This window comes from Crotalus tigris, unplaced genomic scaffold (genome assembly GCF_016545835.1).
Source record: "Crotalus tigris isolate CLP2741 ecotype Arizona unplaced genomic scaffold, ASM1654583v1 scf7180000017536.10889498, whole genome shotgun sequence".
In the NCBI taxonomy this organism is placed as follows: Eukaryota; Metazoa; Chordata; class Lepidosauria; order Squamata; family Viperidae; genus Crotalus; species Crotalus tigris.
The window spans coordinates 9,787,501-9,812,100 of NW_024096460.1; the positions used below are offsets into that span (position 1 = coordinate 9,787,501).

General features: G+C 42.4%; 1 protein-coding gene across 1 annotated transcript in view; it reads left to right on the plus strand.

Moving 5' to 3' along the window:
- OPRL1 (opioid related nociceptin receptor 1) overlaps window positions 1-24,600 on the plus strand; it is a 44,794-nt gene that overhangs the window by 14,796 nt on the left and 5,398 nt on the right. Inside the window, exon 3 of the mRNA XM_039348458.1 lies at window positions 22,341-22,696. Within this exon, the coding sequence (XP_039204392.1) occupies window positions 22,341-22,696 (356 nt within the window). The remainder of the gene's footprint in view (window positions 1-22,340; window positions 22,697-24,600) is intronic.

The following is a 24,600-nucleotide window of genomic DNA, read 5'->3' on the forward strand; positions in this document are numbered from 1 at the left end:
TACAGGAGATTGAACCAGATTGAAAATCCACCTGGAATGATCTATTCAAATTGGATAGCGAACCCAGGCTGAATTAATCATTTGTTCAGGTTACATGACTGAAAAAGGAGAGGAAGGAGGTCAATGTGTACACCGTCCCTTTTCTATCTTTCCTGTCTCTTTTGAGCTTATTTTTTTTTCTGGGGGGGGGGTGATTGCTAGCATTGATCCAGCACTGATGATGTTAGCTAGTTTGGGTAATGAAATATTTGCAAGAGAATAACCAAGCTCAGAGAGCACCAAGGGCCCCACAGTTGTCGTCGTCGTCGTCGTCGTCCTCCTCCTCCTCCTCCTCCTCCTCTCTGCAAACCCCACTCCCTTCTAGCACTGATGATGTTACCTAGTTGGGTCATGAAATGTGTGCAAGAAAACAGCCAAACTCAGAGAGCACCAAGGATCCCACATTATTCCTTCTTCTTCTTCTTCTTCTTCTTCTTCTTCTTCTTCTTCTTCTTCTTCTTCTTCTTCTTCTTCTTCTTCTTCTTCTTCTTCTTCTTCTTCTTCTTCTTCTTCTTCTTCCTTCTTCTTCTTCTTCTTCTTCTTCTTCTTCTTCTTCTTCTTCTTCTTCTTCTTCTTCTTCTTCTCCTCCTCCTCCTCCTCCTCCTCCTCCTCTCTGCCAACCCCACTCCCTTCTAGCACTGATGAAGTTACCTAGTTGGGTCATGAAGTGTCTGCAAGAAAACAATCAAACTCAGAGAGCACCAAGGATCCTACATTATTCCTCCTCCTCCTCCTCCTCCTCCTCCTCCTCCTCCTCCTCCTCCTCCTCCTCCTCCTCTTCTCTGCAAACCCCACTCCCTTCTAGCGCTGATGATGTTACCTAATTGGGTTGTGAAATGTCTGCAAGAAAACAATCAAACTCAGAGAGCACCAAGGATCCTACATTATTCCTCCTCCTCCTCCTCCTCCTCCTCCTCCTCTCTGCAAACCCCACTCCCTTCTAGCACTGATGATGTTACCTAGTTGGGTCATGAGGCATCTGCAAGAAAACAACCAAACACCCCACAGTCTTTCTCCTCTTCCTCCTCTTCTTCCTCCCTTCCTCCCTTCTAGTACTGTTACCCAGTTGGATAATGAAACATCTGCAGGAAAACAACCCAGCTCAGAGGCCACCAAGGACTCCACACGCCTCCTCTTCCTCCTCTCCTCAAACTCCCTTCTGGTACTGATGATGTTGCCTAGTTGGGTAATGAAATGTCTGCAGGACAGCAACCAAGTTCAGAGAGCACCAAAGACCCCACAGTCAGTCCCCCCCCATCCTCCCCACTCCCTTCTAGCATGGATGATGTTACCTAGTCGGGTGATGAAATGCCTGCAAGAAAATAACCACACTCAGAGAGCACCAAGGAGCTCACAGTTCCGCCTTGAGCTACATCTTGCATTCTCCTCAACACAGCAAGGGTCATGAAGTCCTGGTGTCAGGTTTTGATAAAAACTGCAGGGTTGTTGTTATCAGGGGTAGCTTTTAACCTACTGTTGAAAATATCCTTTGGGACATCCTCTGCTGTTGTTGTTAAGTAACTCCTGACAGCCTGTAAGAGATTTGCGCATCCTCTTGCTTGGTATGTCTGTTTTTTATGTTGGGCTTTGAACTCTGTTTGCTTGCCCTGACAATAAAGCTTAAATTCCCTGTATTCAATTCGTTATCTGCACACCTGATCCCTGCTTGACACTTGGCCAAACCCTATTGTGTAGAGCTACAGTACCTTCTCCCCAACTGATTGTGCAGTCATGTGCAATAACCTCAGTGTGATTACAAAAAGCAAAGAAGGGCGATTGACCTTAATATAAGAGTCTAACTGCTGAGCCAGCATGGGGGAACTATGGCCCCCTCATGACTTGTGGACTTCAACTCCCAGAATTCCCGAGTCAGCATGGCTCAGCTTGGAAACCTCTCCCTTTCCCCTCAGCATGGCTGGCTCAGGAATTCTGGGAGTTGGAGTCCACGAGTCATAAAAGAGCCAACGTTGCCTACCCCTGGCCGTTAGATTTTAAAAACTAAAACAAATTTTGGTTGGTTTGGAAGAATTTTGGTCCTTGAGAAAGACCACAGGCGGTTCTCAACAACAACAACAACAACAGCAGCAGCAACAACAACAACAACAATAATAAATAATAATAATAAAGTTGGAAGGGACCTTGGAGGTCATTGAGTCCAACCCCCTGCTCAGGCAGGAAACCCTATACCATTTCAGACAAATGGTTGTCCAGTCTCTTCTTAAAAACCTCCAGTGTTGGAGCATTCACCGCTTCTGGAGGCAAATCGTTCCACTGATTAATTGTTCTAACTGTCAGGAAATTTCTCCTTAGTTCCAGGTTGCTTCTCTCCTTGATTTGTTTCCATCCGTTGCTTCTTGTCCTGCCTTTCAGGTGCTTTGGAGAACAGTTTGACTCCCTCTTCTTTGGGGCAGCCCCTGAGAGATTGGAAGACTGCTATCATGTCCCCCCTCGTCCTTCTCTTCATTAAACTAGACATACCCAATTCTAGCAACCATTCCTTGTATGCTTTAGCTTCCAGTCCCCTGATCATCTTTGTTGTTCTTCTCTGTACTCTTTCTAGATTCTCTTTTTTTATATAAAGGTTTTTATTGAGTTTTATAAGGTTGGGGAAGGGATAGGACCAGGATAGGGATTAAGGTTCGGGGTGGGGTTAGGATTGGGATTGGGGATGGGACAGGATTGGGAAGAACAATGGGGTTGCCCCCCAGTAACATTTTCAAGCTTTAGCAAACAGACTATTGTCCAGGTACATATGTTCAGTTAACACTAATTAATACAATAGTAAATAGCTGTAATGAATATGATAAACGATAATCATAAACAGTATCAGTTGATCAATACATATCATTCTTCTTACTAATATATATTCAAGATAACATGTCACATTCATTTCTCACTAGTTCGTTTTCCTAACCATTGGTAAAATTTATCCCATGTTTTAAAATAAACTGAATCTTCTTTCTCTTTAATCTCTAAGGTTAGTCTTTCCATTTCTGCACATTCTAAAATTTTCTTAATTAAAATCTCTTCAGTTGGTAAGTTTTCATTTTTCCAGTATTGGGCAAACACTATTCTCGCTGCCATCAATACATGCAATATTAAATACTCCTTCTCCTCCTCATACATAGCTCCTAATATTCCTAACAAAAACAGTTCTGGTTTAAATTCTATCTGTATTTTAGTCATCTTTTCCAGCCATGTATGCATCTTAAGCCAGAATTCTTTCTAGAGTCTCGACATCTGTGAAACAAGTGTGAAAAATGGTCATACGTTCCTTTTTTAAGAGCTCTTATAACTATGGACAAATGGTTGTAAATCAAGGATTACTCTGCTTTTACAATTTCCACTATCGTAATAAAATCTCAGACAAGTGATCTGATGAATATTAGCCTCGGTCACACTGAGATTGCTTGGAATGTGTGTGCACACAATGTGTCCTTTTAAATGGCTGCAGTTTAGCAAGGAATACAGCATAAGGGCAGAACGAATTGTAAATAGAATAAAGAACCGGGATCAAAGGGTTGCAAAATTTGGAAATGAAAAATAAATGAAAATGGCCAAGGATTTGTTTTCCTTCCACTTCAGTAACGAGACAGAGAGAGAGAGAGAGAGAGAGAGAGAGAGAGAGAGAGAGAGAGAGAGAGAGAGAGAGAGAGAGAGAGAGAGAGAGATATTCCTGGAACCTTTAAAACTAATCAATTTTATTGTATCGTAAGACACTTGGGATCAAGCCTAGGTCATCACAGGAATGGAGCAAATTTCCAGGGAGCTTTTAAAAGTACATGTAATTCTAGGATGGGGGGTGGAGAGAGAGGGGGGGAGCAGAAGGAGGTGGTGAGAACAAAAGAGCATAGCGAAAGGTCGTAAATAAAATATGGGTCTGAAGCCGTCTCTTATGCAATGTTGTGAAGTCATCAAAGAACTTTGTGATCTGTTAAAAATCAGGAAACTCTGTTAGGAAGTTTGTAGTCTTGATAATATCCAGAGGGCCGGAAGTCACTCATCTTCCCTTTCTTCCTTCCTTCCTTTTCTTTCCTTCCTTCCTTCCTTCCTTCCTTCCTTCCTTCCTTCCTTCCTTCCTTCCTTCCTTCCTTCCTTTCCTTCCTTCCTTTTCTTCCCTCCTTCCTTCCTTCCTTCCTTCCTTCCTTTCCTTCCCTCCGTCTTTCCTTCCTTTCCTTCCTTCCTTTCCTTCCCTTCCTTCCTTCCTTCCTTCCTTCCTTCCTTCCTTCCTTCCTTCCTTCCTTCCTTCCTTCCTTCCTTCCTTCCTTTCCTCCATCTTTCTCCTCCATCTTTCTCCTCCTTTCCCTTTTCTCTTTTCCCCTTTCTTCCTACTCTCTTCTCCAGGTTGGCTGGAATCACAACCTCAGCTTTCCAGCCAGACTTCCAAATTTTGTTACCGGTTGGGAACTCTGGAAGTTGTAGTCCTAGTGTACCTGGTGGGAGGGCTCCAGATAGCAGATGCTTCTTTATACAAGTAGTCCTCAACGTACTCCTCCTCTACTTTCTATATTTCAGTTCTCTCCTCCTCCTCCTCCTCCTCCTCCTCCTCCTCCTCCTCCTCCTCCTCCTCCTCTTCTTTCCCTTTCTCCTTCACTCCTCCCTCCCTCCCTTCTCCCTCCCTCCCTTTTCCCTCCCTTCTCCTTCCTCCCTTCCTCCCTCCCTCCCTCCCTCCCTCCCTCCCTCCCTCCCTTCCTTCCTTCCTTCCTTCCTTCCTTCCTTCCTTCCTTCCTTCCTTCTCCTGTACTTTATTCTGTCAGTTTTTAACTAAGTTCCCTTGGACTTTGGGCATTAGATTTAAGGAATTCTGCTTTTCAAATCTATCTACCTAGATGGCTTGATGATGTTATTTTAGCGCAAGTGTGATCAGATTTACCAGAAAAAGGAGCTGCATCTTAGAAAAAAAATAGAAAAATCCCGTTAGTCTGCAAGAGGAATAGAAGAAGTACCCAGCTCTAGGTCTTCTTAAAGTCTCAATCGTTTGTGCTTCAGTAGGTGGTAGAAAAACAGTCAGACCATCTGAAAAATATCATAATTTTGGTTTCGCGATGGGGTGTACGGAACGCATAAGAAAATTGCTTTTTTTTCTCATACTTGAAAAGAGCAGGAGAAAAAACAGCGGAATGAATTGAACTGAATCTAATTGGACAGAATAGTTTAGCAGTCTCTCTCCAGCAGTAACCGTGCTTCGAGTTCTCTATTTTATTTTTGCCTTGTTCCATTGGCTTCCTTTTGTTCATTCTGTCTCCTCTGAATCTGACAAATTGGTGAGGGGAAAAACCTATGCTGCTTTCCTCAGTTCTCCTTCTCCCAACCAGCCCCACCTATCCTTCCAGCACCCCTACTTAGATATTCACCAAAACCTTCCTTTTTTCCATGGCAGTCCGTTCATCTGAGAAGTTAAATCCCCCATGGCGTTGCTTTCTCACCCCTCTTGGTATTCTTAGTTTTATAGGCCATGCTACTTTCCCTTTAACTGAAGCGTATAACACAGGGGTCTTCCAACTTGGCTGTGCATCTTAAGAAGACAGAACTCTTGGAATAATTCTTCCAACAGGAATCCTTTATTAAGAAGAAATGGTTGCAGGCGTGCTAGACAGGACTTGGGGTCCAAGCTCTCCCCTTCAAGGTTTTAAGGGGTTCCCCAGTAGTCCCACCCAATCACCCCCCCCCTTCCAGTGATAGTTTCAGGCATCACAATTCCACCCCTTTTTTTCTTCCGTCTGGATGGAGACTTCAGATAAACTACATGAAAGGTAAATAGCCTCCTTTGTTATGGTAAGGTTCTTTGGTGCTAACTACATTCAAACTCTTTGAGGTTGCAATAAACACATTCAGTTCCTTAGAAGTATACTGAAGGAAGTGAGGGCCATAAAGCCCCTTTGTTCTCCCCCTTCTCTCCCTCTTATGGCAGAATCCAGAGAAGGCAGAATTGGGGTTTTCTATATTTGATGATTAAAGATGAAATATAATTGGATTCTGACATTGGCAACTTTAAGACTTGTGGACTTCAACTCCCAGAATTCCTCAGCCAGCCAGGCCTGGCTGGCTGAGGAATTCTGGGAGTTGAAGTCCACAAGTCTTAAAGTTGCCAAGTTGGAAGACCCCTGGCATAACATCATGGAAAAAAGTCTACAAAAATTGTAGACTTCTTTCTGTAATAGAACGAAGCCCATCCAATGCAATTGGTGGAAAGGAGATGGCAAACAGACAAGAGAAGACCTGTTCTCCATTCTGAATGCTGAATGTGATTAACCCCTGGGATTCAAAGTCACCAGAAGGAGAAACAGCCGCTAATTGGCATGGCTTTTAAAGAGGATAGGAGGCAGGCTGGTTGGAAGCTATCTGAGGATTTAGCATTGCTTCAAGGTTGAAGGAAGCTAGCACTGAAATATCAAATGCAGAGGAACAGTGGTAGGAGGTGGGAGTGGGCTAACTCAGCCCCCCCCCCTTGGAGAAGATCATAAATGCATGCAATATGGTCCCTGTGGGAATTTAAGAGGGTCCTTGAAACCTATCCAATGGGCTTCTCTTAATTTCTTATTTCTGTATTAGATTTTTATCCCACTTTTGTTACTTTATATGTAACTCTAGGTGGCGGGCACACCTAATGCTCCGCCCTTGCCCTATTTTTCCCCTCAACAACAACCCTGTGAGGTGGGCTGGACTAATGGAGAGAGGGACTGGGTCAAAGTGACCCATTGGGTTTTTCATACTTAAGGTGTGACTAGAACTTATGGACTCTTGGTGATTGACCTAAAGAGTGCTCCAACACTGGAGGTTTTAAAGAAGGGATTGGACAGTCACTTAAAGTCACCTCAGTGGATTTTCATGCTTAAGGCAGGACTAGAACTCACCGTCTCCTGATGATTGGCCCAAAGTCACCCATTTGGCTTTCATGCCTAAGGCAGAACTAGAACTCTCAGTGTCCTGGTGATTGGCCCAAAGTCACCCATTGGGTTTTCATGCCTAAGGCAGGACTAGAATTCACTGTCTCCTGGTGATTGGCCCAAAGTCACACAGCAGCTTTCATGCCTAAGGCAGGAATAGAACTCCCAGTGGCCTGGTGATTGGCCCAGAGTTACCCAACTGGCTTTCATGCCTAAGGCAGGACTAGAACTCCTAATCTCCTGGTGATTGGCCCAAAGTCACCCATTTGGCTTTTGTGCCTAAGGCAGGACTAGAACTGATTGTCTTCTGTTTCCACCCTGGTTCCTTCATCGCTGGACCAAGCTGGCTGTTCTGATCCACAGCTTTGCTTCTTTGTTTTCACAATTTGTCAATTCTAAGTCGTAAGATTTGAGGCTGTTCTGTTGATTTATTTAAGGGTCAGTGTTTTGAATTCCATTTTATTTTAATCATACTCTTTTTACGGTGAAGGTTTAATTATGCCCAGACACCAAAAAGTATCGCAATTAAGATGGGTAAAACATTTGATGAAGAAATCAATAGTACAGAATGTCCATTTATTTCTTTATTAATTTTGTAAATGTCAATCAATGATACCGAACGTTCATTTATTTCTTCATTAGATTTCCAAATGTCCATATTGAGCTGAGACCAAGCACTCAGTTGACCCATCCTTGGCCAAAAAACCCCCGCTCCCTCAAGTTCTTCCTGAAACACTGCAACATCCATCAGCTGACAGCGATAGACTGATTTCAATTGGTGACATGACAGCAGTGTTCCAATATTTGAGGGGCTGCTACAAAGGACAACTTAACAACTTACATATTCCCCCCACAACAATATGGGTCTTCATTTTACCGACGTCAAAAGGATTGGAAGGCTCAGTCAACCTTCAGCCCGCCAGACTCAAATTGCTGGCTGTGGGCAGAATTAGCTTGCAGTACTGCATAAAAATGAATAGGATAGGATAAGCTAGGATAGGATATAGAACAGACTAGAATAGAAAACACAACACACTAGAATAGAAAACACAACAGAACAGAATAGAAAACACAACAGAATAGAATAGAATAGAGAAAGAATAGAATAGAATAGAATAGAATAGAATAGACAGATTGTAGAATAGAATAGAATAGAATAGAATAGAATAGAATAGAATAGAATAGAATAGAATAGAATAGAATAGAACAGACAGATTGTAGAATAGAATAGAATAGAATAGAATAGAATAGAATAGAATAGAATAGAATGGAATGGAATGGAATGGAATGGAATGGAATGGAATGGAATAGAATAGAATAGAATAGAATAGAATAGAATAGAATAGAATAGACAGATTGTAGAATAGAATAGAATAGAATAGAATAGAATAGAATAGAATAGAATAGAATCTGTTGTGCCTTCCAATCACTCTTGACTCCTAGTAACTGCCTGGATGAGTCTCTACAATTTTCTTAGGAAACTTTTCAGAAATGATTTGCTGTTGCTCTCTCTCTCTTTCTCTCTCTCTCTCTCTCTCTCTCTCTCTCTCTCTCTCTGCTAGAAACCTGCTCTCTTTAATCTAATGCTAAATTATACTCTTGTTTTGACTTTGGCAGCTCAAATTGTTTATGGGAGAACTTGACAGAACGTAAAAAGCTTACTTAAAATCAATCAACGGTTTCAGATAATGATTTTTTATCATGATTGTACTAAGAATCCGCATTAGAAGCGTCCTTTGCCAAATTGTGCAGCGCTGAATGATATTAACGTGATGCCTAGATATGGACTGGCAGCTCGAAAACCCTTGGTAGCACTGTAGGAATTAAAATATTAAGTACATTATACGCCTGTAATAGATATTTGTAATTGGCTGTTTATAATAGCTGTTTACCCTCCACAAATTAGAAGGAGGCAGAAATAAAGAATTGAAATGTTTGTACAGTAATTTTAATGGCAGGCATTATGTGTCACTTTTCTACACAGTTAAAATGATCATTAATCCAAACGGAAATCTTTATTTTTCATTGCCCGGATACTTCTGTGTCTTTTTTAGAAAGAAATTGGTCGTTCAGCTAATTGATGGCAAAACACAGTTCCGAGTGTAATATTTTTCTCTAAAGGCAGCACCCATTTTCATTGGCACAAAAATTATTTCAGATGTTAATTCAGTTCCCCCCGCAAAAAACATTAATTGGCTTTGTTGGTTTTATATATATTCTTTCAAATGATACGTTTTTAAAGTTGAATTGTGTTTGGTTTTAGTCCAGGGGTAGGCAACCTTGGCTCTTTTATGACTCGTGAGCTTCAACTCCCAGAATTCCTGAGCCAGCATGGGGGAAACTATGGCCCCCTCATGACTCGTGGACTTAACTCCCAGAATTCCTGAGCCAGCATAGAGAACTATGGTCCCCTCATGACTCGTGGACTTAACTCCCAGAATTCCTGAGCCAGCATGGGGGAACTATGGCCCCCTCATGATTCGTGGACTTAACTCCCAGAATTCCTGAGCCAACATGGGGGAGCTATGGCCCCCTCATGACTTGTGGACTTCAACTCCCAGAATTCCTGAGCCAGCATGGGGGAACTATGGCCCCCTCATGACTCGTGGACTTCAACTCCCAGAATTCCTGAAACAGCATGGCTCAGCTTGGAAACCTCTCCCTGTCCCCTCAGCGTGGCTGGCTCAGGAATTCTGGGAGTTGAAGTCCACCAGTCATAAAAGAGCCAAGGTTGCCTATTCCTGCTTTAGTCCTAGTACAATTCATCCTCAACTTAACAGCCGTTTGTTTAGTGACCATTCAAAGTTACCACAGCACTAAAAAAAAAGTGACTTATAACCAAACCTCACAATTACAATGGCTGCAGCAACCCCATGGCCCATGTGATCAAAATTTGGACCCTTGGCAACTGTCTCATACTTATGATGGTTGCAGCGTCCCAGGGTCACGTGATCCCCTTTTGCGACTTTCTGACAGTCAATGGGGAAGCTGGACTCACTTAACAACTGTGTTACTAATTTAACAAGTGCAGTGACTGACTTAACAACTGTGGCAAGAAGGGTTGTAAATGGGGCACAATTGACATAACAATTGTCTTGCTTAGGAACAGCAATTTTGCGCCCAGTTGCGGTCCTAAGTTGAGAACTATCTGTATGCTTGTGTAAGATATCAGTGTTATGTTTTAAGAACGATTAAAAAAAAAATCAAGATGGTTGCCATGGCAATGAGTGTGAAGCACCATCCCCCCTTTTTAAATAGGTGTTGCATTAAAAATGGGCGGGGCTTCGGGTGAACAATCGAGGCACCATGTTGGCTTTTTTAAACTTTTCCCTGAAGACGTCCCTTCTTTCTATGCTTTCTTCATTTCTCTACTGCAAATTTTTCTTTTTTTCTTTTCATGACTCTTGCACTATATCCGTTTCTATGTATCTTTCATCCGAATGAATTTTTTTTTAAATAAAAAAAATTAAATTAAAAAAGAACACACGTTATTTTAATCATGTCTAGATCGTTGCTTAATCCAAATGTGGTAGGGATTTTTTTTTTTTTTTACCTTTATTATGTTGTAATTTTTTTTTGCCAGTCCAATTCGGCCGATGCAAAGACTAGTTTTAAGAATCAGATACGTAATTATGTAATTGGAAAGTTGGGTGACATTTCTAAAAAGAGGAAGAGGAAGGAGGGGGAGGAAGAAAGGGGGAGGAGAAGGAGGAGGAGAAAGAGGAGAAGGAGGAGGAGAGGAGGAAGAGGAAGAGGAGGAAAAAGGGGGAGGAGAAGGAGGAGGAAGAGGACAGGAGGGGGAGGAGAAGGAGGGGGAGGAAGAAAGGGGGAGGACAAGGAGGAGGAAGAGGACAAGGAGGAGGAAAAAAGGGGAGGAGAAGGAGGAGGAAGAGGAGAAGGAGGAGGAGAGGAGGAAGAGGAAGAGGAGGAAAAAAGGGGAGGAGAAGGAGGTAGAAGAGGACAGGAGGAGGAAGAAAAAGAAGGAGGAGGAGGAGGAGGAGGAGGAGAAGAAGAAGAAGAAGAAGAAGAAGAAGAAGAAGAAGAAGAAGAAGAAGAAGAAGAAGAAGAAGAAGAAGAAGAAGAAAGGGAACTGAAATACAGAAAGTAGAGACAGTGATAATTATTGTAATAAAGGGACATTAACAAAAGCCTTTTTAATAGTGAGACAGCATTTTTGCAGCGATGAATTGATTTACATATTGTGTGTGTGTGTGTGTGTGTGTGTGTTGATTAGTAAAATGCTCGGCACAAAATGTTCTGGACTTGGTTTTCATAGAAACACGGCAGGTAATTCAGAAGAGCAGGTGCCCCTTTTCAGAAAAGATTTGGCTTCATTAAATATTTAGTGTAAGAATTAATAGGCTACCATCTTTTTGTGGTGAAAATGCAAACTTAGGGCTTCCTCCTTTTCTATCAACTCCATCCCCCTCCCTTGTTCCTTTCGTTCCTCACTTTTTATTTCATGCAAATAAAAAAGGGTGCCCTACAAAGGAAATGAGCATTCTTTCAACAATCCGCTGAATGAAAGGCTAACTAATAGTTAAAAAAAAGAAAAAAGTAAAATAGAAATGAGCTAGCCAGCAGCCCAATATAAGGATTAAATTAAATTAAACGAGAGATGAACACAAGATAAATACTTGATGAGAAGCCTGTGAACATCGTGAACCGATCCTTCTTTTTAACTCACATTCCAAACAGAATAAGACAGAGAATTGAAGGAAATATAATTAGCAAGAAGGCATATCAATGCCAACTCATCCAAAGTTGGCTTATTAGTAGAAGGCCAGCAGGGGGCAGCACTGGCTGATCTGATCTGGACTTAGAAGTTAAGCAAGGATGATCTTGCTTGATTCATCCTTGGATGTGACACCACCAGGAGATCTCAGGACTGGGAAATTGAAAACAAAAAGCCTTAGAAAAAGTTAGTGGCCACTTCTTTGCATATCCTTATCAAAGAAAAGTATAGGTGGTCCTCGACTTACAACAGTTCATTTAGCGACTGTTCGATTCACTTAACAACCGTGTTACTCATTTAACGTGGGTTCAGTTGTGGCCATAAATTGAGGATTACCTATAGTTTTACAATCACGTGAATCATCATTCATCCAGAGAAAGGTTTAACTGTCTGGCACCTACAGTACAGGGTTATGCTTTGGACTCCATCCACTGCTGACATCTTGAAAAGTTAATTGTTTCCTCATGTAGTTCTCGTAAGAAAGTCTTCAAGGACCCATCTCCGTCTTTTTATATTTAAAAAGAATTTGAACAGTCTTTGGAAAGCAGAAATGGGAAGTTGGCCTTTCTTTTCCTTTCCTTTCCTTTCCTGTCATTCCCTTCCCTTCCCTCCCACTTTTTTTCCTTTCCTTTCCTTTCCTTTCCTTTCCTTCCCTCCCACTTTTCTTCCTTTCCTCCCATTTTTCTTCCTTCCCTTTCCTTCCCTTCCCTCCCACTTCCCTTTCCTTTCCTTTCCTTTCCTTCCTTTCCCTTCCCTCCCATTTTTCTTCCTTTCCTTTCCTTTCCTTCCCTTCCCTTCCCTCCCACTTTTCTTCCTTTCCTCCCATTTTTCTTCCTTCCCTTCCCTTCCCTTCCCTTCCCTTTCCTTTCCTTTCCTTCCCTTCCCTTCCCTTCCCTTCCCTTCCCTTCCCTTCCCTTCCCTTCCCTTCCCTTCCCTTCCCTTTCTTTTCCTCCCATTTTTCTTCCTTCCCTTCCCTTCCCTTTCCTTTCCTTTCCTTTCCTTCCCTTCCCTTCCCTTCCCTTCCCTTCCCTTTCTTTTCCTCCCATTTTTCTTCCTTCCCTTCCCTTCCCTTCCCTCCCACTTTCCTTTCCTTCCCTTCCCTCCCACTTTCCTTTCCTTTCCTTCTTTCCTTTCCTTTCCTTTCCTTTCCCTCCCCTCCTTTATTGATTTTTAATTGACTTGCTTAATTTCCCATCATTCCCCTAAAGCAAAAACTCGAGGCGGCTAGCGGCGATCCGCAAACACAGACTACGAAACCACCAGCCAACGAGGGGAAAAAAATGGCTTAAAATTAAAAATAATCATAATATAAGGCAGCCTGGTGAGCACAGATGTCCTGCAGAAAAAGCAAAGAGCTATAAAATGCAAAGAGGCATGCATATTGATGGATATAAATACAGATGCCAGGTCTGGCCGTAACATATGCTTGTTGGAAGGGAATTTGGCCACACGATGCCTCTCGCAAGATCGCAATTGGTACCCAGAGCAAGCAAGGCTCCCTATGAGGCTGCTGGTCCTGCGGCAAAGAGGCTGGTTAATGGGGAGCTTAGAAACAACCCTGGCACGGATGTCAAGGTTGCAAGATGCTTTTTTTGGGGGGGGTCAAAGCTGCCCCCTGAAATCTCTCAAGCTGGATCTGCCGGGAGGTGATTTGCCCCCCCCTTCCTACGTGCCAAACATGTCCTGGGCTCCATCCTCCATCCTCCATTCTCCTTTTCTGGTCGAGCAATGATTTTATTTTATTTTTTATTTTTTTGGGGCTGATGACTCATCTGCTTCTTGCTGTTTCACATAGAGATGAACCAGTGGAGGCTTATTTTGGATTCATTGAGCATCTGTCATTATAAACCGGGGAACCGTTTCAGAAAAAAACAGCCACCGCCAAGACGGCATCTGCATACTTATTCCAAGGCGCAGCTCTCGTGTCTTGGCGAAATAAAGCGCCGTCCCGGCTGGAGCTGGCCCAGAACAAGCCTGTTTGAGATCAGAGAAGGGAGGTCCCTTCCAGAAATGACTGTGCTGGCATCCCCATTGGAAGGGAGAGTTTAAAAAACAGTTTAGGATCGATGGTGCAGAAATTAAAAACCAGGCTGCTCAGGCTAGATTCTCTGCAGTGAAGATGCCCAGCTTTGGATCCTCAGGCAGTTGGCTGGCTGGGTGGGTGAATAGAATAGAATAGAATAGAATAGAATAGAATAGAATAGAATAGAATAGAACAGAACAGAATAGAATAGAATAGAATAGGGAAAGAATGGAATGGAATAGAATAAGAATGGAATGGAATGGAATGGAATACAATACAATACAATACAATACAATGCAATGCAATGCAATACAATACAATACAATACAATAGAATACAATAGAATAGGGAAAGAATGGAATGGAATAGAATAAGAATGGAATGGAATGGAATGGAATGGAATAGAATAGAATAGAATAGAATAGAATAGAATAGAATAGAATAGAATAACAGAACAGAAGAATAAAATGGAATGGAATAGAATAGAATAACACAAGAATGGAATGGAATGGAATAGACTAGACTAGACATAGAATAGAATAGAATAGAATAGAATAGAATAGAATAGAATAGAATAGAATAGAATAGAATAGAATAGAGCTGGAAGGGACCTTGGAGGTCTTCTAGTCCAATCCCCTGCTCAAGCAGGAGAACCTATACCATGTCAGACAAGTGACTGTCCAATCTCTTCTTAAAAACCTCCAGTGATGGAGCACCCACAACTTCTGGAGGCAAGCTGTTCCACTGGTTGATTGTTCTCACTATCTGGAACTTTCTCCTTAATTCCAGGTTGCTTCTCTGTTTGATCAGTTTCCAACGGTTGTTTCTTGTCCTGCTTCTGTTTGGTATTGTGTGAAATCCTCAGTTGCTCAAAGCCACAATAGCTGTGAAGGTCACTATGCGTTGTCCCATCTGGTGACAACCTCAGCATTCAGACGATCAAGGCTTACAGTGTGAGAGGAGTAAATGCTAAAGCATTCGAATCAACTAGTGAAATGAAAGGAAGAGAAATAGATATGTGTGGCTATCTGTCAGAAATGACAACAAAAAAGTGAAAGAATCATTGCAATCAATTCATTCTTTGGGAAGTCATTGATCAATGATAACGTGGTATATACCTGTATACAACCTGTATATTTGCATTGTATACAAATGTACCATTTGAACTCTTGGCTGTTAGTCTCTATTTCATATAAAATCAGATCAGATAACCTTTATTGTCATTTGTTTCCCTGTGGGCACAACGGCACACATTAAAAATGGAATTTAGTTGCCTGCTCTCAAGCGTACACACACATAGCACACATTTAAAACATACTAAATACAACATATGTCTATAGTAATAATAATAATAATAGTAAAGTTGGAAGGGACCTTGGAGATCATCTAGTCCAACCCCCTGCTCAGGCAGGAAACCCTATACCAGTGGTTCTCAACCTGTGGGTCGGGACCCCATTTGGGGTCGAACGACCATTTCACGGGGGTCGCCAAACAAGGCTGTCTGCCATTTTTTCCCTCTTTTCTTTGGCCACGCCCCTGGCACCCGGTGATGTATAAGTGGTTGGGGGTCACCACAACATGGGGAACTGTATTATGGGGTCGCTAGCATTAGAAAGGTTGAGAACCACTGCCCTATACCATTTCGGACAAATGGCTGTCCAGTCTCTTCTTAAAAACCTCCAGTGTTGGAGCATTCACCGCTTCTGGAGGCAGGTTGTTCCACTGGTTAATTGTTCTTACTGTCAGGAAGTTTCTCCTTAGTTCTAGGTTGCTTCTCTCCTTGCTTAGTTTCCACCCGTTGCTTCTTGTCCTGCCGTCAGGCGCCTTGGAAAATAGTTTGACTCCCTCTTCTTTGGGGCAGCCCCTGAGATATTGAAACACTGCTATCATGTCCCCCCTCGTCCTTCTCTTCATTAGACTAGACATATGTAAAATAGAGACATGATATAAAAAAGATATGGAAACTCTAGAAAGAGTGCAGAGAAGAGCAACAAAGAAGATCAGGGGACTGGAGGCTAAAACATACAAAGAACGGTTGCAAGAATTGGGAATGTTTAGGATGAGGGGGTGAAAAGGATAGCAGTGTTCCAATATTTCAGGGGTTGCCACAAAGAAAAGGGAGTCAAGCCATTCTCCAAAGCACCAGAAGGCAGGACAAGAAGCAACGGATGGAAACTAATTAAGGAAAGAAGCAACCTAGAAGTAAGGCAAAATTTCCTAATGGTGAGAACAATTAACCAATGGGGTAGCGTGCCTCCAGCAGCTGTGGGTGCTTCATCACTGGACGTTTTCAAGAAACCATTGGACTCCTGCATCCAGTTTTGGTCACCACATTACAAAAAAGATGTTGAGACTTTGGAAGAAGTGCAAAGAAAAGCAACTAAGATAATTAAAGGCCTGGGGACTAAAACATATGAAGAACGGTTGCAGGACTTGGGTTTGGCTAGTCTAGAGAAAAGAAGGACTAGGGGGGACATGATAGCAGCATTCCAGTATTTGAGGGGCTGCCCCAAAGAAGAGGGGGTCAACTTATTTTCCAAAGCACCTGAAGACTGGACAAGAAACAATGAATGACAGCTAATCATGGAAAGAAGCAACCTGGAATTAAGGAGAAACTTCCTTACAGTGAGAACAATCAACCAGGGGAACTGCTGGCCTCCAGAATTTGTGGGTGCTCCATCAATGGAAGCATTTAAGAAGAGACCGGGCAACCATTTGTCTGAAACGGTATAGGGATCTCCTGCTTGAGCAGGGAGTTGGACTAGAAGACCTCCAAGGTCCCTTCCAGCTCTATTCTGATTAAGCCATTTGACCAGGATGGCATAAGGATTCCTGCCTTAAGTAGGGGGATTGGACTAGAAGACGTCAAGATTCTTATGATTCTATGTTCTCTGGAAGTTTTCTGTATGTTTGTTAGTTTAGAAAAAGTGTCGGTAAATTGAATGGGTTCAAATTGTGGACGTTTTTCACAAAAAGTGACAGTCTACATGAACAGGTGGTCCTCAACTTATGACCTTAATGGAGACGACATAATAATAATAATAATAATAATAATAATAATAATAATAATAATAATAATAATAACAACCCCCAGTGAGGCACTACCTTGACGTGGTTGTGGGGCTTGTGTACTCTGAGGAAGATGAGAGCTATGCCAGAGGTTCAACCATACTGGACAGGTCTCATCAGAGGAGTCAGACAAAGAGTGTCTCTCCCATAAAAAATATGGTGAGACGTAAATTTCAGAATGCCATACCGGCTCGGACGTCGCCCGGGTTAACAAGGTCCGCACTAGATATTGGAGTTCCTGGATATCTGGTGAAAAATGGGTTACAGGACTCAGGACTGTTGGCTGAGCAAACAGGGCCAGCAGCTGCAGAACTACTGGAAGAAAAGGTGTTTACCCGTCGCAGATACACAGTGATGGAAAACAAAGAAATAATGATCGGTTACTACAGATCAAGTCCAACAAGAAGAGGATATCTAAAACGAATGCACCAGTTCTGGAAAGAACAACATCCAGAATCAGAAATAACAGAACAGAGACTAGCAGATCAACGCCGATTTATAACACGAAACAAAATATTCACATAAACAGAATTGGACGAACTGCAAAGGTTTACCCAGGGCAAAGAAATCAAAGCCTTACCAGAAGTAATTCAGAATGTAGAGGCTAACCAGGGGGAGTTGGCAGTGAAGGAATCTAGCAGAAATATACAACTGTTCTCATTTGGAAACCAGGCATCTCTACCTCAGGAAGAACAAAACCTTCTAACTAAAGAAATAAAAGAATTGAAACAAAGAATAACTGAGCATCTAGAACAGCACAAAAACAACAGAATAAGGCTGCCTGCATTGAAGCTTGTTTCAAAGAAACAGCTAGCACAAGCATTAAAAGATGCAAATACTGCAATAGCAGGTATAAGCACCAATTCACTGCAAGAAACAAACCAACTAATGTACAGCACAGCTGCAGTTATAACTGAATACCTGGGATGCAAAATCAACAAAGAAGAAAAACAAACAAACAGTGCACCAGAAAAATGGAAGGTTAGAATAGAAAATAAGATCATCAAGTTAAGATCACATGCAAGCAAGCTAGAACAGATGAAAGAAAAGAAGCTGAAGAACAAGAAGACCAAAGAATATCTAATCAAGAAATACCACTTAGAAACAAGGAAGATCAAGGAAGCACTGGAAATAATAAAGCAACAAATAACAGCTATAGCCAGGAAAAGCAGTAGATATGAAGCTCGAATTGCAAACTATAGGCAGAACCTCCAATTTCAATCCAATCAGAAACGTTTCTACCAATCCATCAATGGAGAAACTGCAAGGAATCAGTCAGTACCTGACAAGAAAGAAACAGTGCAGTTCTGGAAGCAGATATGGGATAACCCAAAGAAATACAACAAGGATGCGGTTTGGTTAAAAGAGGTGGATGCAAATAAAACAGAAGTTGAAATGAAAAAACTAGTAATAACAACAAAAATGGGAGAAAAAAGAGCAAGGAAAATCAAAAATTGGTCAGCACCAGGTGAAGATGAACTGCATGGGTTTTGGTTGAAACATCTAACTGTTATACACCCACTCATTGCCAAGCAGTTCAACAATGTACTACAAGGAGGAGAACTTGAAAAGTGGCTAACAACTGGGAAAACCTACCTAATAATGAAAAATCCAGCAAAAGGGGCAACACCTGGTAACTACAGGCCAATTACCTGCTTACCAACAACTTTCAAATTACTAACTGGTGTGATAGCTGATGCAGTACAACAGCATCTAGTTGAAAACAATCTCTTTCCACCTGAGCAGAAAGGAAACCGCCCCAACAGCAGAGGAACAAAAGATCAACTCCTAATAGACAAAATGATCTTGGAAAAACTGCAAGAGAAGGAAGACCAACCTGAATGTGGCATGGATTGACTACAAAAAGGCATTTGACTCTCTGCCACATGATTGGATAATAAAGTGCATAGAAATAACAGGAGTCAGTAGAAACATCAGAAAATTTGTGCAAAGATCGATGGCACAATGGAAGACACAGTTGCAGATCAATGGTGAGAGGCTGGGAGAGGTTAATATCAAGAGAGGAATATTTCAAGGAGATTCATTATCACCATTACTATTTGTCATTGCACTGTTTCCTCTGTAAACAATACTGAATAACTCAGGACATGGCTATCAAACATCAAAAACATCTGCCAGACTATCCCACCTCCTTTACATGGATGATCTGAAGCTGTATGGGAAAACATCATCTGAAATAGAATCGCTGCTCAACACTGTCCGTATATATAGTCAAGATATTGTAATGGAGTTTGGCTTGGACAAATGTGCCACACTTACTATCAAACAAGGAAAAATAGTGAAAACTGAAGGAATCAAGATGCCCCACAAAAATAACATTAAGAGTCTAGATGAGGAAGATTACTACAAATACTTGGGTATTCTTCAAGCTGACAACATCAAGCACACTGAAGTCAAGAAAAAGATTAGAGGTGAAGACATCAAGAGAGTGAAGAAGATCTTAAAGTCCAAACTCAATGGAGGAAATACCATAAAGGCAATCAACACCTGGGCAATCCCAGTCATTAGGTACACAGCTGGAATAGTGGACTGGACTCAAGCAGAACTAAAAGCACTGGATAGGCAGACCAGAAAAATAATGACAATGAATCATGCCCTTCATCCACGAAGTGACATTGATAGACTTTATCTACCAAGGCAAATAGGTGGGCGTGGAATGCTACAAGTACATCAGATGGTTGAAGAAGAAAAAATGGCTTTGGAAGAATATCTGAAGAACAATGATGAAAATGCACTGAAATTAGTATATCAGGAAGGCTTACTAACTACTGGAGAGACCAAACTGGCCTACAAAAAAGACCAAATGAAGAACAGAATAGAGGCATGGGAAGACAAAGCACTACATGGCCAATACATGAAAAAAAAATAGCTGGGAAAGCAGATAATAATAAAACCTGGCAATGGCTAAGAGCAGGAAAATTGAAGAAAGAGACCGAGGGACTAATTCTGGCTGCACAAGACCAAGCCTTAAGGACAAATGCATACAAAGTCAAAATTGAGAAGACAGCAACAGACAGTAAGTGCCGCATATGCAAAGAAGCTGAAGAAACAGTGGACCACGTGGTAAGCTGTTGCAAGAAGATTGCACAGACTGATTACAAGCAGCGGCATGACAAAGTAGCAACAATGGTGCATTGGAAGATCTGCAAAAAATATCATTTGCCTGTAAGCAAAAACTGGTGGGATCATAAAATAGAGAAAGTCAGAGAAAATGATAAAATTAAACTGCTCTGGGACTTCAGAATTCAAACAGACAAGCACCTGCAACATAACACCCCAGACTTAACAATTGTCGATAAGAAAGACAAAAAAGTATGGATAGTGGACGTGGCAGTGCCTGGAGATAGCAGAATAGAAGAGAAAGAACTGGAGAAGATAACAAAATACAAAGACCTACAAATAGAAATAGAAAGACTGTGGCAAAAGCAAGCAAGGGTAGTACCAATCGTAATAGGCTCCTTGGGTGCAATCCCAAAACAACTGGAGCACCACTTGAACACCATTGGCATTGACAAATTCGCTATTAATCAATTGCAAAAGGCGGCCTTACTAGGAACTGCTTCCATCCTGCGACGATATCTGTAATACAATCAAACATCCACATCTGCCTATCCCAGGTCCTGGGTAAGGACTCGATAGGTAGACAAAATGCCAAATCCAGTCTGAACATCTGGCTGACTGTGCGATGATCCACCATAATAATAATAATAATAATAATAATAATAATAATAATAATAATAATAATAATAATAATAAAGTTGGAAGGGACTTTGGAGGTCATCGAGTCCAACCCCCTGCTCAGGCAGGAACCCTACACCATTTCAGAACTTCCAGTGTTGGAGCATTCACAACTTTTGGAGGCAGGTTGTTCCACTGGTTAATTGTTCTCACTGTCAGGAAGTTTCTCCTTAGTTCTAGGTTGCTTCTCTCCTTGATGAGTTTCCATCCGTTGCTTCTTGTCCTGCCTTCAGGCGCTTTGGAGAATAGCTTGACTCCCTCTTCTTTGGGGCAGCCCCTGAGATATTGGATCACTGCTATCCTGTCCCCCCTTGTCCTTCTCTTCATTAAACTAGACACAAGGCATAAAAATGGAACACACAAGCAACTAATCTGATTTTATAACCTTCCCCTCCCTCCCCCAGTGGCTGTTAAGCGAACCCTGAGGCGTTTTAGCAAACCAATTGTTTTCCGTGGTGCTTTTGCCAAAAACTGGAAGTTAATGCTGGCTTTCTGCCAAAATGTCATAAAACATGGGTCACGTGATTTCAAGATGGCTGCAAGCAACTTATAAATGCAAACCGGTTTGCCCAGCACGCAAAATGTGATCACGTGACTGCAGGAATAGCCATCAAAACTTCCGAACTAGGAATAAGCACCCAGGAAATGCCTGTCATACCTTCCAATAGTTGCTAAGTGAAATGATTGTAAGTCAAGGACTACCTATATAGTCAGAAGAAGAGAACTGGAATCCTGCTCATTATAAACTGAGTGTCGATCCATTCACTGTGGATGTATCCGGGTTGAATAATCAGCTTGCTTTGCTGTGACTTTCTGCAATTCTTGCAAAGAGATAAAGGACACGGGTCCATCGTCATCATAATTATTTGGGGCAGGTGGCAGACAAAGGCAACCGGGATACGGTTCACCCTGTATCCTCTTTGTCCTTCCACTTTTAGCTGCGGCTTGTTAGTCATTTGGAAACAGTCTGGCAAACAGTGAGAAATGATGTTTTCGCAAAGCCGTAGTTAAGATATTCGGTTTAATGTGTCATTATGCAGAAATGCTCAATCTGGACAATTAAGAAAGCTTTCATTGGAAACGGAAGTCTATTCTCAGTGGCATAAATCTATTGGCTGTGGTCTGTAAAATATGTTATGGGGAATAACAAGTACCATGTTAGAAGGGGGGGGGGAAATATTATATGCCATATATTATTATTTCGTCCAGTTCCTGCTCAGAAATATTTTTAAATATTTTCGTTCTTTTTTCTAACCTTGTAAGCTGCCCAGAATCACATATGTGAGATGGGCAGTTAGAAAATCAATCAATCAATCAATTAATCCCACCAACACATACCTACAGGCCAAGCTACTTGTATAGAAACTTGTATATAAACAGAGAGCAAACCCAACTCCTAGCACTGATGATGTTACATAGTTTGGTCATGAAATGTGTTCAAGAAAACAACTGAGCTCAATTTTCCTCCTCCTCCTCCTCCTCCTCCTCCTCCTCCTCCTCCTCCTCCTCCTTCTCCTCCTCCTCCTCCTCCTCCTCTTTTTTGATCAATACATGACTTGGTATTTCATTGTCCTTCAAACACTGGAGGTTTTTCACAGGAGATCCGACAGCCATTTGTCTGGAATTGTATAGGGTTTCCTGCTTGAGCAGGGGGTTGGACTAGATGACCTCCAGGATCTTTTCTGTTATTCTGTCCTAAAAGAAGCCAGTTTTGAAGGAGTGGAATTTGGAAATGCTGGAAAATGTCCCCACCCCCACCCCAAAGATTGGATGTGGAGCACAGTCACTTTCAGTTTCTTCTTCTTTGTGTTTCTTCCTTGCTCTGTAGATTCACCAAGATGAAGACGGCCACCAACATCTACATCTTCAACCTGGCCTTAGCTGACACCTTGTGCCTCATGACCTTACCTTTCCAAGGCACGGATACCTTCATGGGCTCCTGGCCCTTTGGAAATGCCCTCTGCAAGATTGCCATCTCCATTGACTACTACAACATGTTCACCAGCACCTTCACCCTGACCATGATGAGCGTGGACCGCTACATCGCCATCTGCCATCCCATCAAGGCCCTGGACATCCGTACCCCTCACAAGGCCAAAGTGGTCAACGTCGCCATCTGGGCATTAGCTTCTGTCTTTGGCATCCCAGTTATGGTGATGGGCTCCACGGAGAGAGAAAATGACGGTGAGAAACATGACATGGAGAAGGGTTGGGTGGGCTGTCTTTAATCTAAACATTTTTTAAAAAAAAACTGTGAATCTAGTCCAGTTTCCCCAGCTGTGCCTAAGACACCGGATGTAAAATAGGGAAACGTTTTTCAATCGTAGCTCAGTTGTCGGATGGAAAAGATACAAAGAAAATTCCTTCCTTCCTTCCTTCCTTCCTTCCTTCCTTCCTTCCTTCCTTCCTTCCTTCCTTCCTTCCTTCCTTCCTTCTTTCCTTCCTTCCTTCCTTCCTTCCTTCCTTCCTTCCTTCCCATTTCCATCCTTCCATTCCATTTCCATCATTTTTTCCTTCACATCCCCTTCCTTCCTTCTTCCTCCTACTTTTTCTTTCCTTCTACCATTTCCTTCCTTCCTTCCTTCTTTCCACTCTTCCCATCTCCTTCTTTCTGTCCCATTTCCTTCCTTCCTTCCTTCCTTCCTTCCTTCCTTCCTTCCTTCCTTCACCATCTCTTTCCTTCTGTCCCATTTCTTTCCTTCCTTCCCAGTTCCATCCTTCCATTCCATTTCCATCATTTTTTCCTTCACATCTCCTTCCTTCCTCCTACTTTTTCCTTCCTTCTACCATTTCCTTCCTTCCTTCCTTCTTTCCACTCTTACCATCTCCTTCCTTCTTTCATCTTCTTTCCATCCCATTTCCTTCCTTCCTTCCTTCCTTCCTTCCTTCCTTCCTTCCTTCCTTCCTTCCTTCCTTCCTTCCTTTTCTTTCTATTCCTATTTCTTTTATTCTTCCATCTCCTTTCTTCCATCCCATTTCCTTCCTTCTTTCCTTCCTTCCTTCCTTCCTTCCTTCCTCTCTTCCCATCTCTTTCCTTTTTCCATCTCCTTCCTTCCGTCCCATTTCCTCCCTCCCTCCCTTCCTCTCCCTCCCTCCCTTCCCCCTCCCCCCATCTCTTTCCTTCCTTCAAGCATCCTTCTTCCAATTGCCTGCCTGCCTGTCTGGAAAACACGCAGGGGCCACGATTCCTTTCCTAACTGCCCCGTGTGTGAAATAGCTCTGACTAATCCTGAGCTTAGGTGGCTTTGCCTGCCGTGTTAACAGCACCCTTGACATATCACTCAGGTTTCCAGGAAATTTTGCAGAACGGAGGCAGAGGGGATATGGATCTTGGTGCTGTGTTAAAGCCCAAAGCTTGGTAGATAAAAGCCGAAGGATTAAGCCTCAGCTAGGACATTAGCTAAACATCGTCCCCATACAGCAGACGAGGCCTCCGGAGGGCCGTTGACATCTGCTGCAAGGCACAGATATCCAACGTGATGACACGTTTGTCATAATTGTCCTTGCACAAACCCTGCCTTTGCACACTGGTGTCCCAACATCTGATACAGGGATGGAAGTCATGCTCCAGAGAGTCCTTGACTATTCTGTTCTTTTCTATGCAGTATAGGTCAGGGATGGTATTCAAATAGGGGAACAACCGGTTCTCTGCATGGATGCCACTTCCGGAAGTCCATTCTGGGCCTGGGTAGCAAAAAAGTAGCTACCGGTTCTGCTGAAGCGGTGCAAACCGGCTGAATCCCATCACTGAGTACAGGTAATCCTCGCTTAAGGACCACAATGGAGCTCAAACATAATGTCGCTAAGTGAGACATGTGTCAAGTGAGTTTTTATCCCACTTTACGACCTTTCTTGTCACGGTTGTTCAGTGAATTGCTGCACTTGTTAAGTTAGTATCACGGTTGTTAAGTGAATCCAGCTTCCCCCATTGACTTTGCATGTCGCAAAAGGAGATCGCGGCACACACACACACACACACACACACACTGGGACGTTGCAACCGTCATAAATACGAATCAGTTGCCAGTCATCTGAATTTTCATCACGTGAGCATGAGGGATGCTGCAACGGTCGTAAGTGTGAAAAAC